Source organism: Bemisia tabaci, chromosome 1 (assembly GCF_918797505.1).
Source record: "Bemisia tabaci chromosome 1, PGI_BMITA_v3".
In the NCBI taxonomy this organism is placed as follows: Eukaryota; Metazoa; Arthropoda; class Insecta; order Hemiptera; family Aleyrodidae; genus Bemisia; species Bemisia tabaci.
In genome coordinates this window covers 56,730,396-56,756,215 of record NC_092793.1, presented here as the reverse complement: position 1 = coordinate 56,756,215, position 25,820 = coordinate 56,730,396, and the positions used below count along the sequence as shown (strand labels likewise).

The following is a 25,820-nucleotide window of genomic DNA, read 5'->3' as shown; positions in this document are numbered from 1 at the left end:
GATGAAAGATATGTCATGCATTTATACCTAGCACATCTCTCTTGCAATCTCTCAAATTTTTGAGAAAGGCTAGGTAGCTTCTTTTCGAGGGGGGGGGGGGGGGCGTTAGACCCCCTAGTTGCGCCCATGGCACCGCAAATGCATTTTTGCGTGTCCAATCAAAAGGGGGCAAGCAAATGACCATTAGGGTGGGCCGCAAGAAAAATGTCCGTCGGAATCGTTTGTGGCGGGTGGGGATATTTCTTTAGGGTAAAAATGATAATTACTCGTTCAAGTCGCATAAAAAGTCTTTAATTTTTGGAGGTTCCCGATGAACCGACGTCAGACACTCTGGAAAGACGCCTCTTCCATACCTTAAAAAAGTGATCGAGCTGAACCAAACAAGAGATTGCCGAGACGGCAAAACGCAGGAATTGCCTCAGAGACTTTAACGCAGCGTTAGAAAAGTAGGCGCACCGAAAAATGCGACTTGCTTGACGCATTAAGACCTCATTATTTAAAAATTTGCTCACGCTGAGCCACATTAGAGATTTTCAGCTCTTTAGTGGCACAAATTTGAGCTTTGCCTGTGACTTTGACTTGCGAAAAACGCGATTTGTAATGAGTGCGACTCGGTATGGGTGCGAATTTGGCAAACGTTGGGAGAGGGAGGATTTGTAAAAACATCTTCGAGGGAACTGTGCTAATCACGCGAAAATGTGCAAATAGTTACGTCCGTGGACGAAAGCTCTTTAGCAGAAAGCCTGTGTGCCTCGCGTACCATATCGATCGGCGAAAACTGCGATTGGCAATGAGTATACGACAAATTACAGTTGCGAATGCGGCTACATTGAAGTATAAAAAAAAAAAATATTCGAAATTTTTTTCAGGAAAACCGTGCTAACCCAACCACGTGAAATTATGCTGAAACTTGTGCATTTAGACAAATTTTTAGACTTTTACCCGCATATACATTCAAATCTTACAGAACCTGCCTACTTGCCTGAAAGCGTGATTTCAGCTCGAGTCGCTAATCGAATTTCGGTACCTTAAGAACCGGTGCTATGATATTCTTGCGTATCTACGAGGTTGCGTTTTGGGCACATAAAAACATATTCCAAAGTTGAGACTGCAGGTAGAGATGGGTATCATTTTATTCAAAATAGCAGTAGTCTCCTTCGGGGGTATGTGGACATCCTGCTAACATGTCAGAAATGACGACAATTTTTTCTCACTGATACTGTACTAAGTTTTCAATATCAACTGACTCAAGTCAGTTTACTTAAATTAGGCAAGTTAAATTTTGACGGAAATTAAATTTTTTTGAAAATGTACCTGTCATTGCTCTATCTAGGGTACGCATACGTGCCAAAAAGTCATCCTTTGAGATAAAAGTTCGAGTTTGGTGTGAAATAAATGAAAATTCTTCGAAAAACGCCTGAGCAGAGCTTATATAAATTGCACTGGTGCGCAATTCAATTAATAAGACAATACTTTCCTCTGTTTCAGATTGGAACTGGACAACGCTGCCGCACTATGCGAACATCCTCGAAGAGGCTATCCTTGACTGTTTCACTAGCTCTGATATGCAGCGCACTCACTTTCCCCACCACAGCCGGTTAGTAAATTTTGAAGTTACTTTGAAGCTTTCGACTGCCATCAAATCCCGCGGATCGCTCAAAACCGTCTAAATCTCTAATGAAAATCTTTGGTTAAATTGAATTGGGTTCATATTATTGAGTTTGTTCCTTTTCCTATCCGATGAAAAAGTAAAGCATATGTGGTGAGGAGATGCGCGTTTTGGGTATTTACGCTTTTTAACAAAATATTTATGCTTCCTTCAGGTTATCGTGAGCAGCAGTGTTGACACGCCGAAAATAAACGACGACGACATTAAACTTTACGATGAAAATTTTTTAAAAATTCTGATTAAAAATCGATATTTTAAATTAATCTTCCAATCGTGACACCGAGACTGTCTTGCTACGTTAGAGAAATTTTTGTATCTGATCGATTATTAATCGAAGTTCGAGTTCGTAGGGAAAGTCGGCGCTCGGATGCTGTTGGGCGATCAATTTTCATCCAAAACCCGTGGTTACACCATAAATTTAAACTTGCTTCGTTGTCATATTTCTGATGTTTTATTTTATAAGATTTTGCAAACTTGCAAGTGAATAGAAAAACATTTTTTATTTGGAAAAAAAAATAGAAATAAGAATACATTCTGGAAAAGGTTACACTCTCAACTTTTAAAAGTGCACTGGAAGAATTTCACCATTTACAATCATTTGGTGACTCATTATCGGAGACAAATGAAGACCTTTCTCTAGCCTTTTAGCGACAAGTGAGAACTCCTTTTTTTCGGAGCCCTCAACCCTTGAAGGTACCTTCCTATTGAATTTTGAGCAACCTGGTCAACAACCGATCTAATGATTGGTCAACTTGTAAGGGCATTGCTTTTTTCAAAATTCACCAACTACCGAGACAGGGTACTATCGTGATTGTTATCATCAGTGCTCAGACAATAGACAAAAGGAGAATTAATTGTAAATCTTAATTTGGAACTCATTTTCTGGCAATATAAATCGGTCTCAGGCTTTGTGACTTTCTACCAATTTAGTCGAAAAACACAAATTTTACGAATGGCCAGGTTCTACAAAACCTATGGTATTGACAGTTTCATCAATCATTGTCAAAACGCGCTACGTCGTGACGCACAACTTATGAAGTGTCATGGAATTACCTTTTTAGTAATGAAGACAATCCGTCTCTTAACAAAGCCAGGTGAGTTCCAAGAATTCCATCGCGCACCTTGTTGCTAAGTTGAACCAAGATTCTCGCATTTGAGCATCTCTGAGCAACGGGAGAGGATAGCGATTTGACTACCGCAACATTTTAGCGCCATCATTTTCTTGCCACTTCGGTGCGTTTGAATTCCGTCGAGTTTTCGGATTTTTCAGAAGCCGTTAATTGTCTCGAAGATTTAGGCTCCGTGGAATTGGAAAAGATCACCGTCCAACCCACTAACCCAGTACTTACAAGACTTTTTTATCTATTTTTTTTTTAAAAAAAAGAAAAGGGGAATAATGGCTCGTGGCTCCTTATAAGTTCCGATGATATATAGACCGCGTTAAGCAGTCAAGAGCCAAGTCACATCAGCTATCGTCAACTTTCATTGGGTATTTTAATTTTTTAAATGTAAACGGTTAAGCATATTTGTGTTCAAATTTCAGTGAATTTTCTGCATGCTACGAAGCAAGTTCTTTAAAATTTTCAAAGGAATCTGTGCAAACGTTCTCTTGTAAAAAATTAAATTGCACAGTTAAAGGAAATAGCTAAAAGTGCCTTTCAGCTAAACGCGGTCCATAATATGTGGGTGGTAAAATCAAAACTATTTTGTATGACAACAAGCCATAAGAGATTTGAAAGTGATCTAACGAGGACTATGAGCGCATTGATTTGTACTTTGACTTATCGCTGAATAGGACATGAAATTATACATTTAATCAATTTTAACTTAGCCCTTAGACGCAATTTGGGCAAACTCAATCACAGGGGCTTACGGACAAAATAAATCGTGATCTTCCACCGACGGTCTTTTCTACGCGGAGTACGTATCTCAAATCGCCACGATTTCCGCCTATAGATCCGCTGCCTTAGCGGAGTTTCCGTCTCAAGTCATAGATATTATAAAAATGAAATATTTTGAAAAAGAGACGATGCGGAATGGGAAAAAAATCTTACAACTTGATGAACCGTTAGCCGAGACGGAAAAAAGCCCTAAAGGCAATAATTGTGTACAATAGGAACAAGCGTGGATTCTTGACCCTTCCTGTTGGTAATTCATAGGTTCTTCGAAGCCATAAAAAACTGCTCTTCGCACAAGCCCAAAGGTGCCCAATCGTGCAATTAATTGGAGGTTTTCTGTTTGTTTCGGGAGAAAATCCCTAGTTACTTCCACGTGATCAGTCAGTAATGCGAAAGTTGCTCAGCAGTTCGCTGCGAATGAGGGCTTCCTCTTTGGATGCCTTGGGCTTTCAACCAAGTCCAGAAATGATGCTAGAGCAGCCTTCGTGCCTCGCGCATTACCTTCCCGCAGACGCACAGAAAAACCGACCGGTCATATTTTATTGTGCTTTTCATTAATCTGTGTGCGTGCACAATTTTAAAGTCATGAGACTCATCGGCTTTTGCCCTGCATGATAATCATCTACTCGATCATAATGGTCTGTTCTGAGCAGTTTATATGATCATGACACTTTTACGAAAAATTAGTCTTTCCAAATTCCAGTTCAGTTCCTGCTAGAGACTCTCTCCTCAGTCGAAGTTGAGTACCAGAGTCGATAAAGACATAGCATTAAGCAGAACATACCGATATCTCTGGGAGAAAAATGTAAGATCATTGAAAATTAACAGAGTTTCTCGCTGGATCATTTAAAATGATCATGGTCTTTGAGCGGGTCATTGGAATTTGAACGGCCCTAGTCGTTGAATCTGCGAGAGATCCTTTACCATTGAATCTGAATTAGCCGTTCTGAGGACGTGAATGAGCCGCTTATTGGATCCGGAAATGATTCAGCCGATTATTGAATGTGAACAATCTAGACTGTGGAATCTAAACGAGTTGCTTATTGTATGGTGAACGAGGAGAATCATCCAATTTTGGACATTTTTTTGTCGGCCCCTTATAGGATCTCACAATCATAATTATTTGACTGAACATGACATTTGTATTGAAAATAGAGTGCCTCGATACATGGTAGTTATTGGTGTGATTCACACGATTCACAAATCCTTGAAAGCTGGAGTGTGTTTAATTAAGAGTCTAGATGCTAGTGGTTGCCGTACCTAGATACCTGTGCATTCTGAAAAATACATTGCATGTAACTTTTTTTAAGAACGGAGATACTCAAGACGTTTGCTCTAAGTTATTTGCAAAGCCAGATAATATTAAAATTTATTCATGTAATCAGGGCCGGATTTACCTACTTGCCACCCATGGGCCACCTGTATTTTGCCGCTCCATTCTCATTCGTTTTGAAACATCAATAAAAACCATCAAGTGAAGTACCGGAGGGGGAGGAGAAGGGTGCATAGACGCGTTCACTCGTGTTGGACACATTTTTTGCGAAAACCCTGTCAACACTATTAGCAAAAGTTCACGGAACTTTGCGCAAAAGTTAAGTTCCGTAAACCTACCTCTGTGTGAACAAGGCCTTCCATTTGTAAGAAATGAACGTAAAAATTATCCAAGAACAAACATAAATGTGGTTTAATAATTTTAACCTTCGCCGCCGCGCCGTGCTGACTACACTGTTTTTGACGCAATGCGCGAAGTATTCCTACAGTCTTGTAGGCGCTATGCGTTTCAAGCCGACCGCTGCTGAACGCACTGTGTTCGATGCAATGCGTGAAGTATTCATGAAGTCTAGTAGGCGCTATGCGTTTCACGCTGACCGCGCTGTTTTTAACGCAATGCAGTCTTGCAGGTGCTAATATGTGTTACATGCCGACCGCCGCGATGAGAGCTTCTCCTTTTTATCTCAAGTCCTATTTCATCATCAAGTCCTATTCATCATCATTGCCCTCTGCGCCGCGCCGCTCCATACCAAATTGTGTGTTTGGTTTCTCTCTTCACTTGACTGATTAAAAGTCGACTCTTGTGTCACCGAAAGACGCTTTTCTCGTTTGTAATTTTTTTTCTGAATCCGATTTTTTTAATACCTATATTTAAAAAAATTGCAAAATTTGCCGCCCCCTAAATTTGCCGCCATGGGCCGCGGCCCATGTGGCCACCTCCTTAATCCGGCCCTGCCTGTAATACATTTTTAAGAGAGAAAAAATAATTAGGAGTGTCCCAGAGGAAGTCAAAAATTAGGCTCTGTTTCAAAATGAGCAGGAATATTTTTCGCACGGAGATACCAGTACCATCAACGAATATATCGGGAGCGGCTAACACGCACTGCGGCTTTGCAACTACTTAATTTCTTCGTAGTTATCCAAGGCATACTCTATACTGTGAGGATGGACAAGAGGAATTTTAGAAAATCTCTGAATTGCGTGGATTGTACAAAGTCCAACGCTACAACCGCCATGTAATTTTTAAAAGTATTACTGCCTCAGATGTACCTTCCTAATACGACACTAAATACGTTTATTCCTCCACATGCAAAATTAAAAAATAAAGAAATCAAAGATACGCGATTAAAAGCATAAAACGTCACAAAAATGAAAAATATTGAGAGGTTGGAATAGGGGTGTTTTTCTTAGAGAGGACCCTGCCATATTAGCTGACCGCATACCTCGGAGAAATCAAGTCTTGTTCGAGGGATACGTTTTGTGTCAAATACTATTTCTTACAAAGTTATCTAGATTACTGTTATTTCTGACCAACAGCTAAAATCGTAACTATTACTTGAGAATTACTGTTAGGCAGGCCGTGAACATAACCGGGAGTACAGAATCTCATTTTAACTGCGCGCTGAAGACGGTTCGACTGCGAGACGTTACTCATTGGTCTGTTTTCCCACGGTTGCCAATAGGGACTTTCCTAGCCCAGGTCTAAAGTAGGGTACCTATGAGTCCTCTTTAGGACTTTTCGTCACTTAGTGAAAGAGCTCAGACCAACATCTATATGTGATTCACCGGGTTTATCAAACTGACTGCGGGTGGCTTTTATGGATTTGCTGCGTGATGGATTTCGATACGATAATGAAACTGCAAAAATGTATATCTCGCTTTGCGGCGTTGAAGCCTTCCCGTCATACTTTATTTTCTACATCGAAAACTAATAAGCGTCATTTCTTGGAAACTCCGGTGATTTTATTCATGCATTTGAAGAATGTTCTGCGAACATTTCAAGCGATGATGTCGGTCTGGTCTCCTTCTAAAAAATAAAATAGGAACGGAGATTTTGAAACACCGAGATACGCGTTCTTGCAGTTTCACCGTCAATATATTTGCCAGGGTTGGAAATTCATCGATTTGCAACTGTAATGAAAAATTGCTATCTGGATGTTCGCTTGAAATGTTTAAATGAATAAAATCTAAAAACGTGTTGAGATTTAGCACCTCCTCCCTCAGTAATTTTTGAGGTTAAAACTTGATGGAAATAATAAGAGCTGCATAAAGATATATGAAGTTACCCTGTGATTTCCCATTACCAGCAATGCTGAGTGCTAGCAAACTGCGGCATCCAATTCGGAGAAAAGATTTGTTTTTCCTTTTTTGATTAATCACTATTCCATCGCTCGCCTGCGCTGATGCGCGGTGCTGCCAAATCTACGCTCACCAAAAGCGTTTGAATCCGATTAAAGCTCTCCGGGTGCAGCCGTTGATGATGCACAATTTTGCTTTTTTATAATTTTTTTTTTTTTTATTCGATTAACATAATGAAATTTTGGTCTAGCTTTTATTTCTAAGTGTAAAATAGTCAGAGGACCGAGTCAGGTACCGAAGTAACGGATAGACATCAGTGTTCATATTTGTTGACGGACGCTGAAAAAACCAGGCTCCTAGAGTACTTTCATGCGGAAAATATGAGCGCTGAGTCTCATGGAGATCCTTGAACCAAAATAGTTGCGGTCATTTTGGACGAGAATGGGTTGTTACCAACCTTTGGCAATTATCATCTGTTTCACATGTAGCCAACCTTGCCCCGGTAAAAGTCTTAGTTGAGAATATGTTTTCGAATGCACATAATTGGTTTTGAAACTGATTAAATTCATCTAATCGTAAATAAAAAGAAATAATTGTGATGGAGTTCGCAATTTCATAAATGATCCCTCACGTTCCAGGGCAGGATTTACCTACTTGCCACCCATGGGCCGCCTGTATTTTGCCGTCCCCTTCTTATTCGTTTTGAAACATCAATATAAACCATCAAGTGAACGTGCCAGCGGGGGAAGGATGCAGAAGACGCGTTTACTCGTGTTGAACACATTTTTGGAAAAGCCCCGTCAACACTACTAGCAATAGTTCACGGCACTTTGCGCGGAAGTTAAGTTCCGTAAACCTATCTCTGTGTGGACAAGGCCTTCCATTCATAAGAAATGAACGAAAAAATTATGAAAAAACAAACATAAATGTAGTTTAATGATTTTAACTTCCGCCGCCACGCCGACTGCACTGTGTTTGGCGCAATGCGTGAAGTATTCCGACAGTCTTGTAGGCGCTAAGCGTTTCACGCTGACCGCACTGTCTTTGGCGCAATGCGTGAAGTATTCATGCATTCTTGTAGGCGCTAACCGTTTCACGCTGACTGCAGTGACCGCACTGTGTTTGATTCAATGCGTGAAGTATTCGTGCAGTCTTGTAGGCGCTAATATGTGTTACATGCCGACCGCCGCGCCGCGCCGAGGGCTTCTCCTTTCCATCTCAAGTCCTCGTCATCATTTCTCTCTAAGTCGCGCCGTTCCAGGCCAAATTGCGTTTTTGGTTTCTTTCTTAACTCGACTAATTAAAAATGCTGTCTCTTGTATCACTGAAAGACGACAAAATTAGAAATTACTATACTCTCAGGAAATGAGAGATTTTGTTGCCTTTTCTCGGTTGTAATTTATTTTCTAAATTTGATTTTTTTATACCTACGTTCAAAAAAATTGCAAAATTTGCCGCCCCCTAGATTTGCCATCCCCTTAATCGGGCCCTGTCACGTTCTGCCATTTTGAATCACATTTCCAAGCAACGTCCGCCATTTTCTTGGTTCCTCAGAGATGCATGAAGCGAAAAATGGCCGAACCTATTAGAAGTGTACCTTTCAGTGACCGTCTTCACCCTACAAAGGTGCCCTGCAGTTCCTACGTCTAGAAGATATGAATCAGATGTTTTCAAAAGGGAATGGGTCCATTCTTCGATGGGTCTCAAATAGCATGTCCTTTTATGCAGGCCAAAGGCCCATGAAAAAGTGGACTTATTCCCTTTTGAAAACAACTGATTCATGAACCCAACGAGAAATCTTCTGGTCAGTCGTCGTGCTCCTCACGAGAAAACGTATAACTACACTTCAATGTTGCCAAATGCTTGTTTCAATGTTGCCTCTCAAACTGCATTTTGCCCATAAGATTCTTGGGTGTATCTACCTGAAAATTCCGCTGATTTTTCCTCTGATCTTATGAAAATCATAAAAAAATTGACGCAAATTGTAAAGGTATACTCTCGTAAAAAATCAAATTGCTAAGGTAAATTCGGCAATAATGGAATGAAGTTACGTTCCTTCGTCTGGGAAACGACGAGGTTGGATGGAAAAATGACAACGCCACGAAGAGCACTTGGCGAGGCGTAGCGCGGCGCCTATCCAGTATCCAGCATCGTTTCTTCGAAAAGGAAGGTTGAAATTGACACGATCATTCCAAACAGTAATTTAAAAAGAACGTAAAATTATACGTGCAGATATAACGGAGCAGAGGAGAAATATAACAAGTCATAAGATGACAATAATTACCCATATTGAACGTGGATAAGTTCGGCAGCGTCCGCGCGCGGACCCTGCGGGTCGATTATCGAATCGCTATCGAATGACCTTGATCGATAGCTTCCTATCTTAACAACGCTATATATCGATTCGAGAATCGAGCCACTGGATCCATGACACCGACCCGACCCGAACCGCACAAGAGAACGCAAGTCGAATTTGGGTGTGAGCCTCTGCTAAGGATTACTTTCGTGTGATCCGGAGCTCATCTCTAAGACTAGACAACCTCGTTTTGTCGAATGCCGTCTGGTCGGGAATATACTGCCCAAAAAGCTGCACGCTGCGTCACCACCGACTTAGACCGCAATCTGAATCATCACACAACTCATCACTGAACAGCGCACGTTAGTACGTTGCGCAGCCGGCAGCGGGTTCGCTTTAATGATACGTTCAAGTTATCCAATTTTCGAACCGTTCCAAACGCCAACTTGGGATCGTTGTGGCTTCGCTATTCCGCTTTTCCCCGATTTTGCACCCTGGCTGCGTCTTATTTCGCCAGCGGGCCGATTATTGAAATTGATAGACAAAGCAATAGATAAAGAAGACGTAAGGAGTATGTTGCGATCCAATTGGTTGAAATGGATGGTTTTTATAGAGTAAGCTGGTAAATGATGGACTAACTATCGGGTCCCTCGTGGGTTGCCGTTAGTTACTCTATTACGCACGTTCTTTGTCCATTGCAACTACCCGCATCCATCAACAGGATCCATCCATATCCTTTTTGTCTTCTTTGTCTATCGCTTTTGTCCATCAATTTCAAAAATCGGCCCGCAGATCCAATAGACCACTAGACAGGGCCAGGAATTAAGGGATAAGGCACCCTCAGGAAAAATTTGTTTCCATATAGACATAAATACGTAATTTCTGGGGGATTACTTGTATTTATAAACATGACTTTTTCTGAAATCGTGGTCAATGCGGGTTGCATATTCTTGCCCCTGATTCTAGAATTCAGACAAAAGTATAGTGGTTCGGTGGTAATGATGTAGATCCGCGGTTCAGGGTATTTGAATGACTTAATTGTTTTATGCCATACGATTTCAATACATTGGGTGATGCGACGGATAAAGTTTTTAATTACGAGCATTGAAAAAATCTTTTTTTCATTTTGTCTATTTTTCTCTTCTTCCCCTCATCCTTTGACTTTCAAAAAATTTCACATAATCTGGAGGTATGTAAATAAATAATATTCTTGAGTCACATCATGGAGCATAAAATTCTGTTATAAAAACATTGAAAAACAAAAAAGAATGAAGCCTCTAGGTGCAACAAGACTCAAATAACGAGTCAAACGAATATTTTCCGGAGGTTGTTTAAGCGAAATTTATTTAAAGGTTCGGTACGACTTTCGTGCCCGAACCTCCGAGTTGCCATTTTACTTGAGTTCGGAACTTCCGATTCGGTGACTAACGAATCGCAACGTTGGTGCGTGATTTTGGTACCACCTCACGAGGTGGTTCTTAGAAAGGTTCGACCTATCGAAAACCAACGGATCTGATTGGTCGAATCTGGTAACAACGGTGTCCACTGGTGTTGGTGATTGATGAGACAAACCGGGACCAAACTTTCCAAAGAGGTTCAGAACTTTAAATATGAAATTCGCCTCTTGTTTACTCTCGGTATAGATCCATCGAAAGTCAGTCGAACTCAAATCTATTTATATTGCAAAGTACGTTAATGAGAACAGTTGATTTATCTATGATTTTTCTACGATGTTAACCCAACACCGGCCGGTTTTTTGCTCTTTGTTTTGCGGCTTGCATTTGTTTGCAAATGAGCAGTAACTTGCTCACTTGTAATTTCGCAGAATATGCTAGACGAGAGGAGGAGGACATCATAATTAAGCAAAGCGCGTTTTCCCATGTGCGTCATGATAGAGCATAAAATGCTGAGCAAAGCCTCCGGCCAGTCGGGAAATACTGCAATTATTGATAATGAAACTACAAGACGCAGAGTCAGTGAACTCAGCGCGGAGGGTAGCAGTAGCAGGGTAGCTGCCTCGAATCTAACACCAACGGAATCGATTCAGCTTTCGATCGACGCCTATAACTCTCCTTTGAAATATCGAACTTAGAGACATCGCAGGAGACGAGCAAAGTTAGTGACTCAGACACTCAGTCTGCCGTGTTACGGAAAAGGGCAGTAACTCCATTCTGGATTGAGCCTCGAAGCGCATTGGAGTGCGTCGTAACCGCGGCTCGCGTCCGGAGAGAGTTACTGCTGTCTTCCGTGGGACGGGAGCAGTGGCGTGTAAATGCAGACATTGACTCGGAGGCAAAAAGTGGAATGCAGGACGGGATTTTCGATTCGCCGGATGGTGCACGGGTTTCGACGGCTTCACAATACATCCATGGAAATTGGCACATACGGTCAGGCAACTGAGCACTAAGATAATATAAATAAATTAACAACAGATTCATTCTTGAAGGCGATAGGCATAAACATGCACATCCAGAACGAGTTCACATACCTGGACGTTTCATCAAGATGTGAGGTATTATGAACATAACCGCCCAATAAATGTGCACGTTGTCTCACAGATCCCCTAGGGTGGCGTCACTGTACTCCATCCGGATTTTAACCTCAGTTTTTGTAGTCTCAGGGATGATCAGACCCGACTTCATGTTTTGAAAATTTAGAAAAGACGTAGCTCATTGAATATTAAAACGCAGAGTTTCCTCGTTCTCCGCACATGTTTGCTCAGTAATTATTGCCTTCCCGTGTGAATTGTTCCTGGTTGCGACTGAAAACGAGGCATGTAGAATCACTTTCTCAGTTTTCCAGGAAACGTAAAAGAATGTTAATTTTGGCATGATGACCTTTTCTTTGGCTGAACTTCGAATTACAGCAACCGATCAGTGTGATCGGTCCTGAGAATTTAAAAAGTTAACGTCAATATTATTGCGCGAATTTCTCTAAAGGGATAATAATTTTGTGCTATTTTGGTACTAACTTCTTCTCGCCATTTCAAAAGCCATTATTTAATGTGCTATTTTGTAACTTTTGAAATTTTTGTCAACGGCACATGCTAATGCGGAAGACCCTGTGAATGAATTCCTTTTTTTCGGGTTTAATTAATTTTTCGAAAATTATCAAATTTCTCTGGGTAATCTCAAGGGGGATTGGGGAGGGGGGAGCAAGGAAGGAGAAAGGGCAAGGGAGGAGGGTATATTTGTTCCTAGAACTCGAAAATTTAATTTTTCCCACAATATCTTTTTGGATGATCTCCACTTTAACTTTTTGGATGTGGCTTAAGAGGCACCATTAATAAAATTGATCCTTTTATCTCAGTTTTGTCAAAAAAATCGTTTTAGCTCTTTTGATCTTAAATGTCTCAAACTTAAGTTACGTGAGAAAGGGTAACCCTGCAGTCCTTTGTTTGCCTTGAGTGAGCAAGGGAAAGAAGAACCAACCTACCTAGCTTATTTCAGAAAGGACAGATCAGCCTTAAAAACACAAGTGCTTTTATAAAAGTGTCGATGTGCTTTGTTCCGACGGTCACCTAAACTTGATGAAGTAAATGTGCTTCGAATCTCTTATTCCACCAACAGTCTGTGGTCTCACGTATTCATTTTTGGGTCCGACCCAAAGCTCGGCCCAGCCCTCTTACCCTAATTACTTCCCACTCATGGACTTTCTCAAATCCACGTCAAAGCTATCAGGTCAAACATGAATTCACTTTTCTGGCACTACTGTTTACTAATCTGTTCTTCGCACTTCTATTATTCGAACCATTTATGTATTATATTTTCTCAATTACAAATTGTGATTTTGCCCCCCGCTATCGTCTGCTCCAACGCGGTGCACGTAGGCACCTAATATTGGTGTTTTTCTCTTGGTGCAAATCCTTTTACGAGGGAAGCAGCAAGTGATATAAAATGTGGGTAATGTCCGCTGGTCACCGCACAGATAAAATCGCGAGAAACAATAGCCTTGATTGAGGCGTTGAATCCTACATTTTATTCGCCGTATGCATCAGATTTTCGAAAATTAATCCAACATTTTTCTGGAACTACAAAATCCATGATGATAGCATGAATAACTCGGATTTTGCCGCTGCAAAATTAATTAATAAATCGCTAACAACCTTTGTAGGGTGGTATAGTGATTGCATTGATGAACCGATAACAAAATTACGTAACTGGGGGCGTAGTTAGTCCATGGATGGGAACCTGTTTGGCTTGGGATGAGAACTAACGATCAAAACGATATATTCTACTATCCCTCCATGCTCCTCAGACCACGTAATTGCTCGCATTTCACATGGGGGAGTATCAAATATATTACTCCTCAATCCAGCAATATTAATATAGAGGTAATATAGTCTCAGATCTAAACGTTAAGAGGTGACCATGATTTGGGGGTCTATTTCAGAAAATTTGGAAGACCAGAACCGCTCTCAGCACCAGGGAAATCCAGGGAACTTGCTTCAGCAAGTGTTGAAGATCTGACACTTCTGAAACGCGATGCCAACCAACATTTTTCAGTTTTTTCTCTTATTTTTTGTATAAATTTTTTCCTCTCAAGACATAAAATGTTATCAAATAAAATTGTATTACTCACTTGCACGTAAAAATTAGTTAATTATGACTAATTTAATTAAATTAGTCAATTGATAAAATGTTATTCCAAAATAAAACGACTAATACCGATATATTTAATATAGGATGATTATACTTTCCCGCGATATACTGTGTTGCGTGTATTAAGCGATTTTAGCAGAGCAGTATTAAGTATTCACCAATATTTGATTCGCTCTTATATTTGTCACAGGCAATTTGCAAGCGATTCACATGTTGTTTCAGTAAATCGCAAGAATGCGCATCGGCATAGTGCAATTTTTAAGGGTTGCGGTCTTCAAAAGTATGAGCTCGGCTTGAAGCGCCTTCACTTTTTGTGATACCCTACGCTTTGTCACGATGTTAGTTTACTTGCCTGTCCGAGCTCAACCCAACTAATGTCACGGAGTTTACTGCTTCTAAGTGTATGCATATCTCTGCCATGTTTTTAAGGATGAAAAAAAGTCTATTCACATTATGGGCAACATAATCAGCACTCTAATCATGTTCTTTAATTTTTGAATTTTATGATTTTCAATATTTATTCACCAATGGCTTGCAAATTGCCGGCGATAGCTAATTTATTGCCTGCGACATATTCGCAAGAGAGGTGCACTGAGGCATGGAGGTAACTCGAGTAACCTCATGATAGCGCCATGTTTACTATGTTGGGATTTTTCCCTAAAAATTTAAACTGACGAAGAATTAATTATTTACTTTTGAAGGAATACTTCGGGACGGTGCATGCATTAAAATTAGGGCTCAATGCAACTGAATGCATGACACATCTAACCTTTTTGCAAGGGGCTAATGTGAGAGCAGGTGCAAAGGATACGCCTGCTTACTGGCTCGATTCCATGAATTGAAAATTAACGTAAAGGTAAATATAATATCTGAGAGGATATTTAATCGCATGAAATCATGAAGTGAGTCACATTTTCCTTTTCCATAAATCTTAGGGTGATTTTCCGAAAACTGACTCATCATTTAATCCTCACTTCCCGCGATCAATTATTGAAGGCACAGGTATAATTTGCGCCACATAAATCTGTGAGGAAGGACTGCCAATGGAATGAGCAAATAATTACAGTATAGCAAGACTGTCCAATAAAATCATACATTTTTATCAACTACTTCTCTTCGATGTGAAAAAAAAATGTACACACAAAAAAAACGGGTTTTTCGGCCGAGAGCTGACAATCCTCTGCGCGGATGAGAGCAAACTGCAAGGATAGGAGGTTTTGCATTTCAGTCCGGTCTTGAAGGATGTAGCAAATAACAGCACTGGGTCTTCAGACCGGTTTTATGGTCGGTAAAGACAACCCGTTACACAAAATGACCAACACACTTGCCAGATTTTAGTGTTTATTTTGTATTATTTGGACGTACACGTCTGTCAAAATAAAGTCGTAGCGTGCAGACGTAATTTTTGTTTCTACCAATTTATCAACTATTTTAAGAAAAACATAACGATACAAATACCCCCGTTTTTCCTCAAAGTATTTCCCAGGGTGAAAAAACCTTACCAGTTAAGGCCATAACGGAGAAGCTAACCTGACGCTCTGTAAGAGAGCTTCTCAATAAAAATGTTCAGAGTTAAATATCCATTTAAAAATTTTGTTCGTATTAATGTCTGCTCAAAATTTTAACACGAAAAAAAGGTCCTATGAGAAAAGTGTCTCATAAGAAGAATTTTCAACTGTTTATTTTTCCTAAAAACGTAAGACTACTTCCATTAAGTGTCCCGAGAGACGTGGCTAGAATTGATCGTTTTTATGCTAAAAGGGACTATGTTTCACACAAACCTTATGCATAAAGTTCATTTTACCATAAATACGTATAATTGGAAAAATCGGGAAAACCCATAAAGAAGGATGAGTTTGTAAACATGACAGAGCCATCGACTCGAAGATTACCACCAAACAGAAGTTATGAACTGACCGTATTTCTGTCAAACGGAACTATGTGCATTATGACGTGAGCCCTGTTATGCATATATTCTTTTGGGTTTCAGGGCTCATGTCTTAATACACATAGTTTCGTTTGGCAGAAATACGTCCCACTATGCTGAAGACGTGCAGAAGGATGAGCGGATTCTGTCACGTAAAATTAAATGGTGGATGATTTTTCATGGTGCGTTTTTAGGGTTGTGAGACTTTTTTTAAAAGTACTTATAAACAATCGTTTAATCGTACCCTCAACCGTATTTATAATGGGTTAATGTATTCTTGCAAGCAGACATTATTGAAAGAGACATCTCTAATCAACGTTCTGTACATCGGCCGCTTAATTTTGGGACTTTCACATCCATCACCTCGAAGAAATCCATCAGCTAATTCAAACTTTTCGTGCGAAGGTAGATCTGAAAACTTTAGTGGATCCCTCAAGGCTGTCGATTAAAAATCGTCACAATCGAAAGTGGAGATCCCGATGGAAAAACAGCCTGCCTGGGGGCATTTATCCGGAGAACTAATTTCTGTACCAAGCAAATGTGCTAGTGTTACCTGGCGATTTGTATTGTTCTCTCAATGTTTGAGCGAGATTCGAGATTTCTTCTAAAAATAACAGGATATCAATAACATCATGTCTTTTGTAACAGCAAAGACCTCTTCTCTTTGAGAAAATGTAAGCTTAGAGACTGATGAATGTCAGATTTTATCACCAACTCCTTCATTGTCCACCTATTGAAAGAAATGACGGAGTATTGTTCAATGAAGCAGCTTTTACTAGCAGGAAGGTAACCAGCGGTGCCAGTAATGGATCACGAATTGTGAGATTTTGAGAAAGTTACCATGAAAGATAGGCAGAATGAAAATAATTAATTTGCATTGTTTAACAAGTTCCTTTTAATGTCCTTTTCCAGTAAAATCTTGCTTTACGGGGGAAGGGGGGGGGGGCTAAATTGAACTTCACCTGCTTTAAATGCAGATTTCTACACTTACTTATTCGGCGTATTTAAGGCCTACTCGGATTATCTCAGTTATTTATGTAAATCCTAAGAGAAACATGTGTTTCTACAACAGTGATATTTTGTATCTTATATTACTCCTTCAGTGGCATATACTGAATATATTTTCATAAAATTATAATTCTACAAGATTAGAACATGTATTCAAATGTCTTACTATTGCGGGAAAACTAAATTCTCAAAAGGAATGAACTCGGTGTAAATATATTTTGAAACTTTGAGCGCTATTATCCAAAAATGACTTTATATGTCCTCTACGCATAGTTTTCCCACCTACACTTTCAATTAATTCGGAGAGTAGTCTTAAAACCTGCAGCACATAGTGGCAATCCTGCTAAATAATTCAGTCCTATATCTGCATGCAGGGTTTAGATAGGATACAAATGCGCCCGGGAAACAAGGTTTAGTGCTCATAGAAAGGTAGGTCAAATGGCATCACCTAGATTTTGGGTAGGTACTGGTCTTGCCCGGATTATTGTTCTGTCTTACAACTCTATGGTCGGTACCAACCCAAATTTTAGGCGATGGCATTCTATGGCCAATTACTGCAAAACGGTGCGAACAGAACCCCTCCAATATGCGAGAAAATCCGTTTTAAAAAGTGAAGAAAGATCTCGACGAATCCAGTTTAGTACCTAATAACGTGCCGACCTTTTACGCCACAAAAAGGACAATCGCTGTCTCAGTTGATCTCATTTAAAGTGTCTTGATTGGTCAGAATGGAGAATAAAACTTTAAGTCTCAGGTTTCATGAGAAAAAGAAATTCAAGAGGAAAATCTGAAAGGCTCTAAGTTCTACTTTTCACTAACAAAAAGCAATTGTTGACCTTTCTCAGGAAGAAGCAACCGGTTGCTCTAAATTAAATTTAAATCCAAAAAAGTGCGCATGGTGACATTCGTTCTCCGTATACTTTGAGTTCCGTAGACTTTTGGTTTGGGAATTTCAATTTTGGATAGGTAGAGAAAAATGAACAATCTACACATCACAAGTTATGTGATACAATCATACCCTTGGAAACATAAACGCTAGGCAAAGAAAAGGATAAGCAATTTACATCAATCAATTTTACTTTACATAAAATAACAAATTTTGGAGACTTGAACGCTTAGCAAAGAAAGTAAATTAAAGGAAAGCATACTTAAATGATAGTCACGAAGTATACTTCATTGATTCATGAATGATGAAGAGTGAACATTGAACATGGATCAGCTGATTTAAATAAAATCACAACTTCAGAGACTTAGACGCCGGGCAAAGAAAGTTAACAGCCTCAAGTGATAGGGCAGTATTTTAATTCGATGCCGACGTAAAAATGAATCAGTGCCATCTTTATGTTGTTATTAAATACAAACAACACGTCGCTTTTTTATGATATTAACGCATTCAATATTATTTTTTGGCAAAAAATACTCAAGAATGTGAATGTTTGTAAGGTGGTATTTGCAGTAGGCGTCATTTACACTAGAAAAAATGAAACACATTGGATCTAGAGTCCAGACTCTTGAAAACATTGACAAGAAAAAATACTCTTGATTCAATCAGATTTTTGCTTAGATCAAAAGGACATCCGCTCAAATTAAGGGCTTGGCTCTTGATTTAAGCAAAAATCCGATTGAATCAAGAGTATTTTTCCTTGTCGATGTTTTTAAAAGTCTGGACTCTAGATCCAATGTGTTTTTTTCCAGTGTATAAGCAAATTATAGTAAAGTAAATGCATTTTGATTTATGTTTAAAACATTAAATGATCTTTAATGACGAACCCTGCTCTTGTAAATGCTTCAGAGCGTGTTTAATAGACAATGGATTTCAGTCTCGCTCTCAGAGACGATATCGCGCTGCGATTTATGCCGTTCCCAAAACTGTTCCAAAGAAACGTTGGTGTAAAGTTGAAGGAATTGGTTTATTATCCCCCGTCAACATTGAGACTAGCCGCTCCATCAGCGTCTCAAAAATGTTGTAATCCGATTTAATCCGTGCAATTTAAGTGGTGTGATGATAGGTATATGGTAATGAGCCGATTAGCGAGCGGAACTCGTCCGGAACACATTACTCGCAAAACGATTTTTTCCCGAGCCACTGACACAAATTTCAATAAATTACAAGACACTCGGGAGGTAAGCTGTTGCGTATTGCTTGCATCACACTTATGCTAAAACTGCAAGCTTATCTTGGCTCCGTATCCCTGCAAATATACGCTGTTTAAATTAACGAATCTTTAAATTATTGTGATCGTTATATTTTTTAAATTGTGAAGGTAAGACTAAGGACGTCCTAATAAGCTCTTTTTTCAGAAACGAGTTATGAGATTTAATACCAACTTTGATGTCAATTCAACGAAAATGTATAACGGCCGGAAGTTAGCACGTGCGCATGCAAATCTGAGATGCATGCATAGTGCCACCGAGCTGGAAAAAAAGGTTTTAAGGTAAAAGGAATTTTCTTATTAGGTGACACTCGTTAAAACCGGCAGCACGGTTAATACGGGAAGTAAATCACAAAATAACCCTAACCTTTGGTTGACAATTTCAAGAGAAAATGCCACACTGGAAAAAAAACACATTGGATCTAGAGTCCAGACTCTTAAAAACATCGACAAGAATAAGTACTCTTGATTCAATCAGAATCTAGCTTAAATCAAGGACCAAGCCTCTTAATTTAAGCGGATATCGTTTTGATTCAAGCGGATATCGTTTTGATTCAAGCAAAAATCCGATTGAATCAAGAGTATTTTTTCTTGTCAATGTTTTCAAGAGTCTGGACTCTAGATCCAATGTGGTTTTTTTCCAGTGAAGCCAGAAGAAAATTAATAAAAAACGAGTGGTGCATACCAACGTCGCAATCGGAGAAATTTACCCAGTCCCTCCATTCTTTTCTGCGCTAAATTCGCCGGCTAAGTGTACCAAAGTCAACACGAAATTTGTGTTAGTTTGTGTTTCACTTCCTATATTAACCAAAAGCAACACAAGAACACAAATATTTTTATCAGTTTATCCACATCTGTAATCAGTAGCACACCGAACACTTTGCATTCTTGATCCGCAGCCATGAGATAGTGTCTATTGTCCTTTGGAGTAACCTGTTACATTGTTGTATCCAAGAAAGTTCGTGTAATTTGGCAACGCTGCTGGCCAACTTGCATCCTCCGCACGGTCAACGGTGGATCGAGGTATAAAAGCACCCGGTCATGCCCGGTGGCGTCGCACAGTGCTTCCGCTGTCCCATCTAATGGACCAAATACCTACAAGGAGGAACCAAGTTTGGTAGCACACAAGAGGCCTGATTTTCAGTTGATTGGAGGAGGCAACCCCTAAAAAACACTATCCGTCGAATCGGTTCGTTTCTCTGCATTAATATCCCACTTATCAGAAATCTGAGAGGAAATCAACCATGCAATTGGATTCTCTCTCTGAATTGATTCGGCTTTTCCCATTCTAAAGAGAAGGACCTCAAAGTAAATAAAACTTCAGTAAAATCATTAGTTTTACTGCAAAGTTGAGTTTTTTGGACAGATTTAAGCGAATGAATCTTCTGTAGTTAATTACGATGAATAGCTTTAAACGAATTCATGAGAGTGGGATTTCATTCTTCATGAGAAATAAAAGGGAAATTCTACTGCAAAGAGCCCCCATATTTTTTGAAAAACTTGGTTCAACTTAAATCTACATGGCGTGACCCACTTACGCATTACGAAACACTTGTGGTGGGGTATAATCTCGAAAAAGTCCTTTGACTTCTTCGTCGTGTCAAATTATGAGGGTATGCGGAGAAAAAATTGAGTCTGGAAGTTTTCTTTTGTCGAGAAATGTCTTGGAATTTTTAGAGAGCATACAGGTTTAAAAACTGAAAAAAATGAAAAAAATTCAGTAAAATGTCATATAATTCCTTAAAATTTGCTTAAATTATACTGGATAGAACGGCTAGCGCAGATTCTGAGACACAGCAACCAAGAAATGCCTTCACGGAAAAATAGGATAGTCGACACAACCAGTGGCTAGTTACATCAACACCCATGGATGTTGATGTAACTACCGGGTTAGTTGTGACCTCCACCGCGGTAGTTATCGTAACTACCGCACGGTAGCTGGCGCATAATTAACTAGCCGCTGGTTGTGTCGACTACCTTCTTTTTCCATGTTACTGCACCCAGCGTTTCAATTCGGACTGGTGTATGAGTCCAAGATTTAATATTCATAGAGTTCCGAAAACGTGAATGTTCCACTCGGTGAAATTTGGCAACGATTGAATGTGTATACGGCGTTATTCCTCGATAAACCAGTATAAGTAGGTCTCCCTTGGGATTGCGCTGGAGCACTCGGCTTTCCAATGGGCCGATCCACCGTGCGGGCGGCCCTTGGCCCTCGTCAACCCGATGAGTAAGGCAAGGTACCCATCTCATTTTAGATCTGCGGCATTCCAGCGGAGCCTCCTCGCAGTTGCTTCCGGGCCACCCTAGACACAAATCGGAACCTATTCGCTCCTTATTTTCCACCCGTAATACTGAAGTTGCTATGGGAAACAGTAAGTCCAAAAATGACCTTCCAAAAAAAAGAATCAAGTGTAAAATCAAGCTTATGTAGTTGGCGCGCTTCGCGCGTTCGTCCCAGCTGGACGTTGGACGCGAGTGGAGCGCACGTGTAGCAATGGCGTGGCGTGAAGGATTGATTATCGATATTTCTCCATTTGAAACTGCAGTGAAGAATCGATTATCACGGAAAGAAATTGAATGTTGATTTAGCATTTATACTGTTAAAAAGATGTCCGACAAGTTTCAAATGCTGATTTTACATTTTAAAAATGCTAACGTAACTACGCCCACTGCAAAACGTACACATTAAAATGTTAAGTTAGCATTTTTGTATTGTAAAATCAGCATTTGAAACTTGTCGGACATCTTTTTAACAGTATAAATGCTAACTCAACATTCAATTTTTTCCGTACAAGGTGTTCGTTGCGAACTTCTTGATAATCGATACTTTTTCATAGATTTAAATGGCAGATCAATCGATGTATCCTAAAGCACGCCACGCCACGCCTCAAAATGTAATAAGATTGTTTTTTGTGGTAAAATTGTCAATGAAGAGGTTAGAAGAGGCGCGGTAATATTATAAGTCGAGACGCGAACTGGTCTTGTGTCTCCAGTCACCGGCATAGGTCATCATGTCTCATTGCGACGGCGAAAGAGGAGATCAAACAAAAAGTCGCTGAAACATCCGTCAAAAGTGTCGAAAGCATGAGCGTAGCTGCGAGAGAGGGGAAGAACTTTGGGAACCCGGCCCCTCGGAGGCTGCCCCCCCCCTTCCCTCGAAAAGTTGTGACCGTGTGGCTACTCTACAGGGGTAAATGGGCCCTCCTCTCTCCCCTCCTTCCCACACTCGCTCTCACACACAAATTTTCTAGCTATGCATATGATCGGTACATAATGGAATGCACATCTGGCTACATTTGTAAATTAAAATATTCCCCACGTGGGGTGCCTGACTGCAGCGTGGCGAAGAATCGTTGAACCCGTGACCCACAGACGGAGTACCGGTTACGTTAATCTGTAAGCCTCACTAATAACTGTCTAAATATGTTTAAAAATAACTTTTCCACCATCACTCTAGGCTAGTCGCTCGTATTCTTTGTCGAACCGGTGCCGGTGTCGGTGTGCCACGCCGCGACGCTCACTGGTACTCATCTTACCGTCGATGAGACATCTATAGCTCACATGTACCCTTTTTATAAGAATGCATGAATTAAGCCGTTTTAGAGGAGATAAAAACGCAATTTAAACACCCTTTGGATGAGCGTGGTATCCAAGAATTTTCGATTATATTATGTGTCCTTTGATATGGTGTCGCACAAGTGTTTCTTTTCTAGCCCGTATGCGCCTTTCTATAAAAATATGTATAAGATGACTAACGTCGTTTTTGAAGATATGGTATGTTTCTCAATCGGAATGAAGGCGGTAGACGCATGTCCGGAGTCAATAGGTACCTACGCTGAAAGCACTTGTTTGTATGAAGAATAATGGAATACAATTTACATAATTTTATGTTATCAATTCGGTTAGAAAGAAGAATTGCCGAGCAATCTTCATATCCCGTTTACGTAATTTCGAAGAGGGAGAATTGTTCAAAAAAGACTTCCCGCACGAAAACTGGTGCGGTAGTACATACAAGGATGCATAAACAGTCAAGTAACTACATTACACCTCAATCTTGTCGTATGTCCATACGTCGAGCACAAACTTTCAACAATCGGACTGCTGCTATTCCGATGGAGCCGGCCGTTTCTGACGACTATCGGGATTAATCGGTAGTCAGAAACGAGGTGTGCTGACAGCTCCGCACAGCCACTGCAAAGTTGCAACCTCCGATAAGCCCAGTCTTCGCGTTGTCAGTACTCAGCATGACCCACAATCATGATACTACTCTGCCGAGCTAAGGAAAAACGCCGTATAAACCCTCAGGCGTTGCAGAATTTCGAGTGATAAAACACGAATTTCCTAGTAAACTCATGGATAATTTTCTTCCAATTATTCAGGTAATACTGTTTGCAATTTCATCTAAAGTTCCTAAAAATTTCGAGGAAAAATATTGATAACTTTCCTCTAAAACAAAATGTTTATTCTAGGAAATTTGGCAACTCTCGAATGTCCATACGGCGTTCTTCATTGGCATGGCAGGACTGGAGGCGGGCTTGCCTATTATACATTGATATATGATAGCTATTGGTGCGGGTCTTACGTTTCCCTGCTGGAAACCAGCAGGTTACCTGTATGATGAGAATCGTATATTCTATCGAATATTTTGACTAAATGCAGCGAAGCGAAGTTGGCTCTTCACGACTGAGTTCTTCAGTGGATAGATCCAAAAATTATACTGGGTCATACGAATCGGAAACCAGTATTCGTATAATCGATGTTATTTCTTCCTAGGGACGTAATGTCCTCATGAAGATAACAATATGCGTAGGGTTTTTATACTACTTCATGGAGAGCGTATGAACCATGGCACCATGGAGAACCCTAGGAACAAATATGATGGCAGTCACTCGCTTCGAAATGGAGGGCCAACTTTTGGTGATTATCACCTGTCGAACATTTTACTCTCCTTGCCATAGTGGAAGTATAGCTCGAAAATATATTTTTAAATGTAGTGTACACATTTTATTTTAAAACTGAGTGAATGCGCCTTAAATATATGATTTGAGACTATTTCACGCCGGTGCAAGCGATTAAAACTTCAGTTTCTACGATTTTGAATTGTCTGCATGCAAAGCTGGCCAAGAGGTTCTCCGGTACCAATTGTCAATAAATTACTTGAAAAACTAATCCACAGAATAATTCAGTCAATTAGTTTTTCACAAAAAAAGGGAAAAAATTAAAAAAGAGGAAGTTTGCAAAGTTTAAGTCGAGATACATGGTTTAAAACTTAAACCATCAATTCAAAAATGGCTCGATATGAAATGTCTTCTACGTTACCAAGAGTAGATTAAAGAGAGCCAAATTTTTGGTTCCTAAGAATAAGAATTTTATGAAGCCCACGGTGGGCAAGCCAATCGGAAATGGGTTGTCACACTCTCCCCATTAAGGCACTCTTCAGAGCTTCAGCTTTCCTATCCCTCATTTTCGCGGGGCTCCCGGAATCCAGGCGAAGCCCGATCGGAAGGCAACGCTGGACTCGTAACTGGGGATGAGGAAGTGCAGTTAAGAGAGTCAACGGGATTGCGCGCGGATATGCAAGAGAAGATGAGTGTCCTGGTTGGCCGAGGCTCGTTGGATGCCAGACAGCTACCCATTTTTCGTTGGCCATCGCCCAACTGAGATCATCCATCCAACTGGCAAATGGATGGGTACGCCGCGGAAGAGTGCAACGCTGATGGGGAATTTCGCGCAATCGTGGTCGTAGTCGAGGTCGCGCCGCGCGGTGGTTATGTCGTGACATTGAATGCACCGCTCGCTACCGCCTGATTGTTGAGCTTTCGCTGCCCCCCCCCCCCCGGCCCCTACCCCTTCCCCCCGCCCCTCTTCCCCGGCGCCACTAGCTCATTTATTCGCGCTCTCATTTATTTGACTGGATCCGTCGTCTCGATCCTTTCCCTGCCAACAAGGATGTAAAATTCAACGAGTTCATTCATCATGAAGGGACCCTGCACGTAAGCCGAGCGAGGGATTTGGCGCCAGCTTAATTTCGTTATCGTTTGATACACTCTGTTAGGAATGGGCCGTTTACTCGTAATTAATTTCGGTAATCAAAGAGGAATCTGTGCATACTCCAATGCTGCCGTGCTAAGGCAGAACGTCATATCGGCGGCGTAAGTTCGCAGCTCGTTTGCTGTGTCTGAAAATCTCCGCCTCTCTGTTATCTTTTTAAAGGAGAACAAATGACATTATTCTTTGACATTTTTGCAGAATTTTCTGCGCACAGAGCAGAAAAATCACGGCGGTTTTAAAGAATTGCCGTTGAGTAATTTTCAGTTTAAAAAATAAAGTATGACAGGAAGTCTGCGACGTTGCAAACCAAGTTATGTGATTGTCGATTTACATCGTCGATATGAAACTTTGGGCGTTCCCTAATTTCCTTTAATAAAATACATATTTATTGAGGGAGTTGTAAATATTTTTCTTCAAATTTTTCATACAATTTTGCTCGCAGCTCAATCTAAAATATCCGAAAATTTCAAGGAAAAATTTGAATAAATTTCGTAAAAAATAAATGTTTTATCCAGGGAAATTTGGCAACCCTCGAATGTTCATACGGCGTTCTCCCTTAGCACGACACCATGGGCCGCGGGGGATAACTCCGGACAGTAGTGGTGAAATACACTACACTCAGGGAAACTACATGAACGCTTGGG

At 40.4% G+C, this 25,820-nt stretch overlaps 1 protein-coding gene across 3 annotated transcripts in view; it reads left to right on the top strand.

Moving 5' to 3' along the window:
- LOC109043182 (uncharacterized) overlaps positions 1-25,820 on the top strand; it is a 91,084-nt gene that overhangs the window by 39,878 nt on the left and 25,386 nt on the right. For all 3 annotated transcript variants that reach the window (XM_019060300.2, XM_019060299.2, XM_072303999.1), the window contains one exon: positions 1,489-1,597. In XM_019060300.2, the coding sequence (XP_018915845.2) occupies positions 1,516-1,597 (82 nt within the window). In that variant the 5' untranslated portion in view covers positions 1,489-1,515. The remainder of the gene's footprint in view (positions 1-1,488; positions 1,598-25,820) is intronic.